The sequence below is a fragment of the Phodopus roborovskii genome, unplaced genomic scaffold (assembly GCF_943737965.1).
Source record: "Phodopus roborovskii unplaced genomic scaffold, PHOROB, whole genome shotgun sequence".
Classification (NCBI taxonomy): domain Eukaryota; kingdom Metazoa; phylum Chordata; class Mammalia; order Rodentia; family Cricetidae; genus Phodopus; species Phodopus roborovskii.
In genome coordinates this window covers 16,226,789-16,239,554 of record NW_026126511.1, presented here as the reverse complement: position 1 = coordinate 16,239,554, position 12,766 = coordinate 16,226,789, and the positions used below count along the sequence as shown (strand labels likewise).

Sequence of the window (12,766 nt, the reverse complement as noted above, 5' to 3'; positions counted from 1 at the left end):
TTCAACAGGCCAGCTGGGCTAAGTCATTCCACTGTAGCATAGAGACACTAAGCAAGTATATGCAACATGCAGATACATAATGTGAATCTACACACACATTTTATACCCTGCACTTCACTACCCATTTAAAGATATTAAATACAAGAACACTGACTCGCTTAATTTTCATTTCATTCACTCTGATTTACTTTCATTAAGGTTTAGTTAATACAAGTGTGATCTAAAGTATGACCTTTACTGTAAGAAAATGGCCTTCATGTTAAAAATTGTGATCACTTTCTAACACTAGGGCAGTAAAACCTCACTAATTCAGAATAGCATATAATGGGTATGTGACTTACTGAAGAAGTATTAACTACAGAATATTTAAAAGTTCAGTTTTGTTATCTTCAAGCAATATAGATTACAGATTAAATGCTACAATGAAGAAAATATTCCCTACATTAGACTTCAAAACAGGCCAATATTACATTAAAATGTACCATAAACATGAAAGTCCTTTAACATACAAGAATTAACTGCTGAACCCAGAGGTTGAAGGCACGCTGAAGGAATCCTTCATTTCTTGAGCCCTTGGTTTGAAAAGCTAGTGATTTTAGACAGGTTTCCCCTTAAAAGTATGACCCTGAAAATTCAGAGGAAGAAATTACTTTGAATTTTTTTTATTCAAATATATCACAAATACTAAACCTGAATTAGTGAGAGGTTTTACTATAACAGAATTAAAATAAAGGAAGAAAAAAAGAAACTCTTTTGCTAAGTTTTCTAATATGGGTTTGTCTGTTACACCGAAGATAAAACAAATAAAAATTCTAACCGTTTTAGTCCAGATGAAATGTATCCCTCATTTAAAGGCTTCTGTCTCATGAGGGAAGATGGTGGAATACATCCATGGCCTCCCACAAAAAGGAGTGTGCTTCCCAAAGATTATTAAATCAGACACTAGAGGGAAAGCAGCTCTATAGTTCCTCATAACTGGTAAAAATAGGCAATTACTAAATTCAAATGTGATTTAAAATCACAGTAGTTATTTTCACATGATTTTACTAAACTTAATTAAACACTTTAAATATTATTCCACTTTATATGAATGTATTTGTCCACTTAGAAACTTTTACCTTGACTTTAATATTTTTCTCTTCCCATGAACTGTAGCTAACATAAAACAAACCCCACAAAAAACATATAGCATCAGAGAAGACTAGATCTTAAGGGTCTAATAATTTAATAAATAAAATATGAATAAAAGAATGAAAGATCCTTATTGAGGTAACAAAATTCTACTTAGAAACATTTGGTCAAAAGTTTTTGTAAACACCCTATATATGAAACAATACCTTAATATTATAATTGTGGAAGTCTTAGTAAAAAGCAAGAATGAGTCTTAGTTACTGGCATGCTTTTTACACATACACACACACACATACATACACACACACACACACACACACACACACACACACACACACCCCTAGGTCTTGATATGAAAATGACACAATTATAATAATTTAGAGGTTTTTTTGTTTTCTTTTTTTTTTTTTAATTTGGAAAAGAAGTGCCTATAAAGAGCCAAAATGTAGTTCAAATCAAGAATCAGCAAGTGAAACACAGTAAAGTCAAATATGTTCAAGCTCATTACTCAGAAAAAGATCAATGAGCAACAAAAGAATTTCGTTTTGTGTTACAAAAAAATATGTCTGAGTACCCTTATAATTGCCCTCAGCATGCAAATAACTACCTTTTTCTAGTCAATGTTCACCTATATCTATCATGTGACAGTAAATCTATGAAATCTTGGTATAAAATACTTTATCTTCTGTGAACATATTTGTAGGTTGTATATAACTCTATAACATGTAAAGCACTAAAATTTTTAAAGCCATGCATTTCTGAGCTAAGCTGACTCATACAAACAGTGAGTGCTTTGAGCAAAGTCACTTGATTTGTGCTAAACACTGTAAAACTTTGAATGCCACAGTGCATAAGTGGTTGCATTAGAATCCCAGCTAGTGGTGTGACAAAAAGACACTGGAGCTTCTGCATTTGCTCTCCCACATATACAACAGCAGCAATGCACACCTCACAATACTCTTTTGAGGATCAAGCAAATTAATTTATACAATATTTACCACACAGCAGTCCAACGGCATAGGTATTCTTTTACCATTTACTAAACATCAAGTGGCTACACAACCAGTAGAACTAACTTAGAATTTGAATATAAATAAGGATCGTGTATTTTGTTTTGTTTTTTTTCCCATCATCAAATCATTGACACCTTAAATCTTTGGTTAAAAATAAACTATTTACATACTTGATGAAATTGCCAATTTTGTACATTCAAGAAAATTCTAAAACAGAAGCAAAGAGTGAAGTTAAAAGAGTTAAAGCTAGCACTCCTGGCAGATTTTCATGTGTATAGATAAGATACACATGTCACATTTCTTAATATAATCTTTATAGCAATACAAGTTGCAAGTTATTTATGCTTTTAAATAAAGACATGGAAGCTAGAGAGACTAACAAATTTATGAAGCTAAAGAGATGAACAAACTGATAAACAACTGTGTAGTTTGAGTAAATGAAAGACTTAGTATGAAAACTGAAACATAATTAAAGGTCATAATATTTCCAATATATTCTACAGCACTCCCAAACAGAAAGAACAGAAAACATTCCCAGGTGCTCAGCAACATGACTTGAAAATGTAACACCAGTCATTCTAAAATAGATTCCAAGGCTAATTCTAACAATAATTCAGATGTTGCTAACTAGGTATGACATGTCAAAAAACATGCCTGACTTTGAGAAGTAGCTGGAGGCAATGTTAATGCAGGAAACATGTTTTGATAACTACTTTATGATCACATTTCTCAATAACCTACATGTTACACATTATCCTACTCAGTGGCTCAGTCTTCCACAGTTAAATTTTGTAATCGAAGCCTGTCATGCTGTGAACATCTCTGAACTCTGTGCAGTTGGCCAGAAACTCTTCAGCTTTCCATCTTAGGAAGCACTGCTAACACATCTAGTTTTTAACCCTTAAAAGGCCACAGGACAGAAAACTGTTACCATCCTACACTTGTACCAGCAATGCAATTCATAGTAATACTTAGATCAAAAGATAACAACTAGAACAGTGAACTTCTAAGTGGATAAACCAAAGGCCATAGTATTAAGAAGAAAAAATGTATAAAGGGAAAATATTAAAATATAGTAAAATGTAGAAGGACAGCCAACAGAGAGAGGAATAAATGACAGGACAATGAATAAACAGCTGGCCAATTAACATAGTGAGTGAACAAGAATTAGTGAGCGGTAAATTAGTATTTACAGACACATATACTGTTCTACTTTAGGGAAAGTCTTAGAAGAATCCCAGTCATACATCTATGGAGAAAAGAGATTAGGAAGCTCTGTAATAAAAGTGGAATATGATACCACAGGTTCTGAAAAATAACAAATACAATTTACATAATCTGTTCTAAAAACTATTCTATAGATTTACATATACATAAATTGATTATCCAGTAAATAAAGCAAACTCAATCCTATTGTAACAAAATATTGCATTTAAAACACAACTATCCTTCAATATTTATATGTTATATTTGAACTCCTTGTTTTGTCTACTTTGTTGTGTTTTGCTTTGAGTGGCAAGCTGACAAGCTGAGAAGGGCAAGTATTAAAGCTGGCACTACTACGCACATATGAAATAATTTTTAAAAAGCAGGTTAAAGTCTCTCGGCTAAAGAATAAAAGCAAGATACACGCGGTTATTAGCCTGCCTATAAAGAATGTACCTTTAAAACTGCCCTCGGCCCTGACTTACACATTTTAGAAAATACCCAATATAAGCTGGACTAAACAATGAAGGGTACTTGTTTCCCCTGCTCAAATTCAAGATAAAATTGTGTGTGTGTGTGTGTGTGTGTGTGTGTGTGTGTGTGTGTGTATTACCTTCACTAAATTATTTCCTGATATTAGCCAAGCTACAGCTGTACAAGAATGCCTTGGGATTATTTTTCTTAGCTCAGAACTCTGCTTAAAAAGTAAATGATACAAAAGGAGACTCCTAGTCTCTCTTTTTAGTTAGAACATCGACCTCTTTTGAAAATGACAATATATACAATTTTCTTTTTATATCTATTTCTATATTCTCGTATGCTGCTAACATTAAAATAACAGAAAAATGCATTGGTAGTCTTAACATACTTTATATACTGTATTTAATAACTTTGTTAATGCTAAATCATATTAACATTTTTAAAGGCACTAAAATGCTACACTGTGATCATCACAATGCAAAGGACAAAGGACATACAGAGAAAGGAATGACACTTTTGACCTTTGTAAAGGTCATGAACTAGGAAAATAAGTGAAACAGATGCACTGTAAACACAGGCCTTAGCTCACAACACCATAGAGCAGTACCCCGCCTCTCAGACAGCACCACATTCAGCATGTCCTTTCTCCTCAGGCTGTACACCCACAGAAGCAAAGCAGCAGAGTCAGTGTGTGCATTTCCCAGAGACAGAATCCCAATGAGTGCAAGAGCTGGGAGAGCATCCCACCTAGGTGATAAGGAAGACCAAATACCTTTGTGCTTGTCCCGTTTATGCTTTAGCTGAGCTGGCTGGGATCTGAGTCTGGCTAGAGCCTGTTCTCGGTGGTTCATAAAAATAGGACCAGCAAATACAAGGGGGCCTGAGGAGAAACATTTTGTATGTGCATAGAAAAGCTCACAAAATCAAAACACTATAATGAACAAAAATAATTCAAGCTAAAATGTATGAGAAAAATTATTTTTAACTGTTTTGGACATTTTACTTTTTTCCAATTCCCCAATCCATAACTAGTCACCATCCAACACAATACTATCTCAAATACAGTTTATAATGTAAAAATCCAATTTTTTAAATTTATTTTTAAAAGAACTGGGCACTTACTAATAGTCTCAAATAGATAATCTTAAAAGTATTTTTCAATACCATGTATTAAAGATTAGTAAACATATACTGAATGAAAACAAGTTTGTATTCTCTTGAAATAACAGAATACAACTAATTTTTAAGTTAATCAATAACAGGGTAGTCCATATAGTTCCAGATCTATATCACCTTTACTAATAAACCAAGATAAAATTGTTACTGACATTTCTACATGTTGTGAAAGTATTATAAAATTAGATATTCAGAAGCAAAACCCAAAAATTTCCAAGTGAGTAAATACATATACATCTATGTGTGATTAAATATATATGTGAGAGCAAGAATAACCTAGATTGAGTTTCATACGGACAGTAGAAAAGACTATCTACTTAACATTTTAGGGGCATTAATGAACATTCATTAAGTCATTTATTTCTGAAGCACCATTATACAAAACATAATCAATCATACATATTTGTTACTCGTACTTATTTAGTTCCTAAGGAAAATATTTAGTCAAAATAATTTTTAAAAAATTTTAAAAGATTATTTTTCCTTGTGAACATTTAACTTGAAAAAAATTTTAATAATTTATCTAATAAATTATACAAATAGTTTAAATATATAGTGTTCTTCATTAAACATAAAACAAATGAACAAGAAAAACATTTTGATTATGTTCCTAGATAAAACAAAAAGATGAATAGCAGCAATACTTTGAAAAGGCAAGAAAAATATTTTATGTGATTATAATACAAACATGCAAATTTAATATTAGAAGAATTAAGTATTTTTCCCCTATAATCAGTAGATTTATATAAATTGGGCTCTATTTATAAAGGAAGCAAAGTACATATTTCAATAAGTACAAATGTCTTATGTCTTCATTATACATTACTATGAGTTGACTTATTATATAAATTAGCATACATTACTCTTAAGGAATTTCCACCTATGAAAAAGAATATTGAACACAACTCTGAAGTCTGATGGAAACATTTTTACCTAGAAAAATACAGCTATTAATTCATTAAATGGTCTCTCACTAAATTCTTTTTATAATCTTCTGATATACAAACACAGACAGTACATCAGCAAACACTACAAACATAAAGCTGCAAAACAGCACCGCATCGCTGAAGCAGTTCCCTCAGGTACATAACTGGATCACTCATTTACACACGAAGCATGTGGTTATTGCTTAAGTAGCAGATACTAGGGGCCACAGATGATAATTATAAATACACAGGACTACAATAGGAAAACAGAAATGAAAACAACTCTGTGATATTATACTAAGTGCAATAAAAGAAGTCTGTGTGTCAGTAGGATAAAAAGCCCTATGGTTCAATTCGTTTGACTCAGAAAGGTTTTAAAAGATGTGGAGTTAAGAAAAGAAATGGAAAGGAAGATATTCCAGTTAAAAGATGTAGAAAAACATGAGAATGTTAAGGCAATATTGTTCTGTCATTAAAAATAAAAAATAAAAATAAAACAAAAATCCTGGAACCAAAGTAGAAAATAGGTTGCAGAATCATGGTCAGTGAGTCTGTGTGTCTGGCATGATGGTACTCCTATGTAATTCCAGCACTTGGGAGGATCACAACTTCCAGTCCAATCTGAGCTACACAGGGGTGACCCTGGTTCAAAGCAAACAGGCCATGTTTGATAGAATACGCCTCCATTCTGCAAGTAACCAGCAATCCCTGAACTGTTTTCAGTCAGCCAAGGAAGGTATTCCAATCTGGGCATTTGAGGGAACAACTAGTAAATAAGACATAAGCCCTGATTCAAGAATCACACAATCTAATGTGGGTGGTGGGGGCTTACACGCTGCCAAATGAGAGGTTACTGCATTAGGACAGGAGGTCAGAGGAAGGGCATGCTAAAAGTAGGAATGCAAACAGCTAGGAGCCTGCAGGGAGACACTGAACATGGACACTGAACATGAGGGCAGTCAAGAGCCTCTGGATTGTAAACAACGGGCCACTAGTGAGGACGCTACAGATAACTAGGCTGAACAAGGCCTTTGCTGCAACACTAAAGAAGAGGTGGTCTGAGCAAAGGTGAAAGCAGTGGGATTCTCAAAGTTAAAAAACTCAAAAGCTACTGAGGAACTAAAAAGTCTGAATGAGTATAACTTACTGGCTTCTCAGTAGGGAAACAGTGACTAAAACAAGCCTGAAATAATTAAAAATTTGCTATCGAACAGCTCCCACTAGTTATGTGTATAAAGTAGATTTGGGGCCCATTCACCAGCGGGTAAAAAGAGTGAAGAACAAATGACAGCATTAAATAAGATAAGATTTTCAGACAGGTATTGATATTGATATATATAGCAGTAATTTTAAAATTATTCTTGGGACTGGGGATACAGCTCTGCAGGCAAAGTACCTGCCATGTAAGCATGAGGAGCCAAGCTCAAATTCTCACACCTACATTAAGAGGCAGACATGCTCAAGGACATCTGTAACCCAGAAGAGTAAGGACACCCAGAAGAGGCAGTTAAGGTAAAATGGCAAGTTCTAGATTCAACAAAGAGACCCTGTTACAAAAAAAAAAAAAAAAAGGTTAAGGCAGAGAGTTACTGAGGAAGGCATCTCAACATTCACCTAGGTCCTCCACCAGTGCTAACATGGATACATGCTCTTGCCCATACATACATACATACATACATACATACATACATACATACATACATACACACACACACACACACACACACACACTCTCTCTCTCTCTCTCTCTGCTTCTGTCTCTTTCTCTTTTCTGACTTAGAAACTATACTTCTCCCCATTTATCCTAAGGAAAATTTATAAAGAAATTTCAGCTCAGAGGTGCTTATTATAATTGCATCTCATTAACCGAGGCAAAAAATCTAAAAATAACCCATACAAAATTACTCCAATTTAATGTAAATACTATTCTTTCCCTGTTGGGGTCCATAGAGATGACTCTACTCTATTTTTAATAAAGGCCAGAGAGTTCAAAACTGTCCTTAGTAAGTCATAAGACCTAAAGGTCAAAAGTGTAGCTACAGTTGGATGTTTGATCTTGGCCTTGGGTGTCTTATCTAAATAACAACAGACTTGGTCTGAGGAATGGTTACTCTTGACCCTCAAGGCCAGATAACAAGAAACTAAATATAAGGCGTGGTTATCGAATTCTTGGAGAATTGAGGAAGAAAAGTCTGTTCCCTATACATGATACCATGTTCCCCTTTTTGGTTAAGATATTTAAGAATGGTGAAAAATACCCTCAGGGTGTTCAGTATTGACTGAAGTGCTCTCCTGACATCTACCTTGTGTCTCCAGTCTTTTCCTTTTATCTCTTTATCTAGCCTTTCTTAATCCACAATCTCATCGGGCATGAACTGTAGGCAGGTCGGTAGGCTCCTGCTGCAGCCCCACAAAGACAGTTTACCACACTTTCCCTCAATGGAAGGGCATTCAGACACTAAATTGGAACTTAAACTGTTTTGTGCTTCTTAAATAAATAATTAAAAATGAAAATAGAATGTTATAAATGTATATATAACAATAAGCCACTTTCCTAACTACATACATGCCTATAGTTTTTAAATGTATAGAAATCTGTATAAAGCATATCTCAATTGAGAGAAATATGGAAATATATGAAGCAGACCACTATATTAACATAATGGGAAGACTACAGAGGGAAGAAAATGACCTATGAAATTATAAAAACTATTCATAACAATAAGCAAATATATAAAAAATTAAGTATATAAACAGAAATATATAAAACTTGATTATAAGATGACAATAAAATAAGTAAAATATGAAAGTGTATCAAAGAACAGGGTCTAAATTCTTGTATTACTTCAATTATTATATGTGGTAAAGAGTTTAAAAAAAATAGAAAGCATTTTTAAGAGGAAAACAGATACCTATATGTATTGTAGATAAAATCATCAAAAATGACTAAGCAAAATTACGTATAAACTTTTAAAAGAAATAATACCAATATTCTGTTTATATCTTTGAATGAAAATTTTTTAAATAGACACTTTCTAAATGCTTCATATATTTTAGTTTTAAAAAATGTTTATGTGGCATTGGAATTTGAACTAATTCTGTATTTCATGTATCAAATAAATCAAGCAATGTCTTTACTGTCCTAACAATAGCAATACCAACATAGCCACTTTGGAATTAGACTTTAGTAAATTTGTTTTTATATTCTAATTTGTGACTAAACAATGTTTTATGTATCAAAATAGAATCTGTTTTATTCTAGAAAAGGAGTTGAGGATTTTTCTTTATCAGCATCCATGTCTTAGAACCAGAACCAAAATGTAAGGAAAGCAATTATGTCATAGCCAGCGCTATGAAAGTATCACTTAAAAAAAAAAAAAAAAAAAAAAAAAGACTACTACCACTATAATTCAACAATCATTTATACCTTAGCACATGCTAGGCATTTTCTCACTTATCATCAATGTACACTAACACAGGTAGGTAGGCATAGCTGTTACCCCATTAAAGGCAATGAAACAGGTTCAGGGAGGTTAAATTCCTGAGGTCTTATCTATACAATTACTATTGTAGCTAGCCTATCAGTGTAAATTATTATCCAACTGAGGTGCCACCAAGAGTGATAATGCTATCAAACAGCTAATGTCATACCAACAGTAGCTAAAATGTACCCAAAATAGGCCTTACAGCATAACTGATTAAATGGGCTTTAACACAGAGCTAAGTGCTGAAATGTTCATCTTTGAAACAGCTAAGACAGACTTAAAATATAAAGAGAAAGACAAGTGAGGAGCATAGCCAAACCCTCAAAGCACAAACATGGGTACACATCCATCACTAATGAAGAAGCAAGAGTGGGAGCAGCAATATTAAAATTACGTCCGCACTGTTCTTGTATGGGAAAAGACAAACAAGCAATCATCTCCAGCACTACAACACTGACCACTACCCCAACAATAACTCAGGGAGAGAACAACGATGGAACAAACTCTGAACCACACTGACCTAAAATACTGACTTACCAGTCTGGAATCACCAGAACCCCCTGAAAATCTTGTTAAAGAACTGTGGCGATATTTTGTTCATGATCTAACGAATAAAGCTTGCCTGAAGAACAGAGGGCAATGCTAGCCACAGCCATAGCGGCCAGGCAGTGGTGGCACACACCTGTAATCCCAGCACTTTGGAGACAGAGGCAGATGAATTTCTATTACTTCAAGGCCACCATAAGCTACATGAAATTGAGCCAGTCTGAAAGAGAAACAGAGCTCACACAAAGGTGACCTCAGCACTTGGGACCCCAAGCCTTTAATCCCAGCACTAGAGAGGAGTATAAGGCAGGAGGAGACTGGGGTTGAGGGACTCTGAGGCTTGGTGGAGAGCAGTGCAACCTGAGGCAGTCAGAGGTCTGGTAGGTCACCCCCTTCGGTCTGTCTGAGCACTGGTAGAGGAGAGAAATCTCTAGTGGCTGCCTCTTTGCTTCTCTGGTCTTCAGCTTTAACCCTAATATCTGTCTCTGGGTTTTTATTATTTAAACCAATTAGAATTCATGCTACAAAGAACATTTTGCTAGGCCCTAATATCCAAGTTTCGGATTCAGCAGGACAGGGGTAGGACCTAAGAACTTCTAATAAGTGCTCATGTAATGATGGTCCCTCTGAAACCCACTACAATAAGTAAAAGCTCTACTTTGGATAAAATCTATGAAATTACTGGGTTTTGTAGATCACAGTATAAAAAATGCTTAGTAAAGAGATAATAACAAAAGTACCCATAAAATAAAAGAAATAAATTACCATGTTAGAGACACATACAACAGAATTTCAAATTTCCCAAACATTTATGAAATATAAATAAGAACAGCACATGTATTAATCTCATCAAACTATTTTAAAGACAATGACTTTATATGCATAAAGCCAAAGTGGCAAATATTCATTGAATCAGTCAACACTGCTTATAAGTTTCTGTAAACAATAATCTGTATATTCCAAAAGTTTAACAGATTTTTCAGGTACACCATTTAGTTACTTATTGTACTTCACAAAAAATAAGTAAGAAAAAATGGACAATGATGGTAATAGGTTACCATGATTTTATTAAAAAAGTATAAAAATGGCAATTTATTTCTGAACTAAATATTATCCTGCCCTTTCTTTCTTTCTTTTTTTCTTTCTTTCTTTCTTTTTTTTTTTTTTTTTTTTTTTTTTTTTTGGTTTTTCTAGACAAGATTTCCCCATGTAGCTTTGGAGCCTGTCCTAGAACTAGCTTGTGTAGACCAGGCTGGTCTTGCACACACAGAGATCCTCCTGCCTCTGCTTCCCAAGTGCTGGGATTAAAGGCGTGTGCCATCATTGCCTGGCTATCCTGTACTTTCTAAGAAGTATTTAAGATATGCAATGCCAATAAATTCTTCTGGTTAAGAATTTGCTTAATACAACAGTAAAAAAAAAAAGACTTTTAAAAATTTGTTATAATTATACAAAGAGAAGATTCTGTGGGAAAACAATTTTAGTAACATAATATTTATTTCTGCCTACTGGATATATGTTAAAATGCCATTTATATACAACTAGTATTAAATGTATTTTGAGGCCAAGACATTGTCCTAAACAATAAGGAAATGATATAAGCAATAACCTGTCTTTGCAAAATAAACATGACTTGCAACTAATTTGTGTATATACGTATAATCTTTTTTGTTAAAAACCAAAAGACACACAAAAAAAGCACAATAAATGCATTGGACTGCAGGAAAGCATAATGGCATTATGTCAAATCACAATGATCACAAACGTCTATGAAAACAGTAATTTAAAGCTATGTTAAACTAAGGTTTGGCCCACGGAGTCCGAGTAAAGCACTGATCCTTAAATTTGTCACTGTCGTCACTAATGGTATTTATATTCTGCAATGGCATAATTCTTTTTTTTTTTTTTTTTAACAGTCTAACTGCAGAGAGGCTTGGAATTTGTGGCAACCCTCCTGTCTTAATACTGGTGTACTGAAATTACAGCTATGAGCCATCATGCTGAGTTAGTTACATGGCACACATTTTACTGTGGGTTGATGAGCACTCTACTGAGTTAAATGTATTATTAGGAGCACAATTATAAATGTCATAAATACATTCATGTAACCTTCAGTAACCTTGCTACTGGGATGTTACAAATGTTGAGGACTTCTTATAAAATGAGGGTATTCTGTAATGTTTTGTCTCATGAAATGAATGTATGAAAGTTTCCCTACACCTTTTCTCTGTAGTTACATCTTACCTCTTCCATCTTCTAGTCTGTGTCTTCTAATGACACGTTGTCGTTTTTCTTCTTGACGTAACTGAAGATGTTCTTCAATATTGACCCCAGGTACAGGGACAGCTGGATAATTGGCCAAAACAATAAGGAGCACATATTACATAAGTATAGAATAGTTATACCTATACATAATTCAATAGAGTAAAAGCTAGCAAAAAACAACTTAAAACTCAATTTTTTTATTGGAAGAATTCTTATCAAATATATATATATATATATAGTGTCATGGGTCATATCAGTTACCAAGAGCAACACTGCATATATAAGCCATTACCTTAATTTTTAACATGTCTATGACAGAAAAATTTAAACTATAGAATTACTCAGTTGAGGGCAAGATAGTCAACATAATAAAATAAATTACCTAAAAGGAGGTCTAAAGGTATCATTTCTTTCACTGCATCAAGAATCCCTCTTTGTCTTGCCTCTTGACCATCCAATTCTCTTGCACAAGCTTTGCAACATCCACACACAGCACAGCCAGATTCTCCTGAACCACAGCCACAGATCCTATGTAGAA

At 33.9% G+C, this 12,766-nt stretch overlaps 1 protein-coding gene across 13 annotated transcripts in view; it reads right to left on the bottom strand.

Moving 5' to 3' along the window:
• Positions 1-12,766, bottom strand: part of Mycbp2 (MYC binding protein 2) — a 209,618-nt gene that overhangs the window by 142,729 nt on the left and 54,123 nt on the right. For all 13 annotated transcript variants that reach the window (XM_051195259.1, XM_051195261.1, XM_051195260.1 and 10 more), the window contains exons 16-18: positions 12,611-12,756; positions 12,208-12,309; positions 4,603-4,710 (exon numbers count right to left, since the gene is read on the bottom strand). In XM_051195259.1, the coding sequence (XP_051051216.1) occupies positions 4,603-4,710; positions 12,208-12,309; positions 12,611-12,756 (356 nt within the window). The remainder of the gene's footprint in view (positions 1-4,602; positions 4,711-12,207; positions 12,310-12,610; positions 12,757-12,766) is intronic.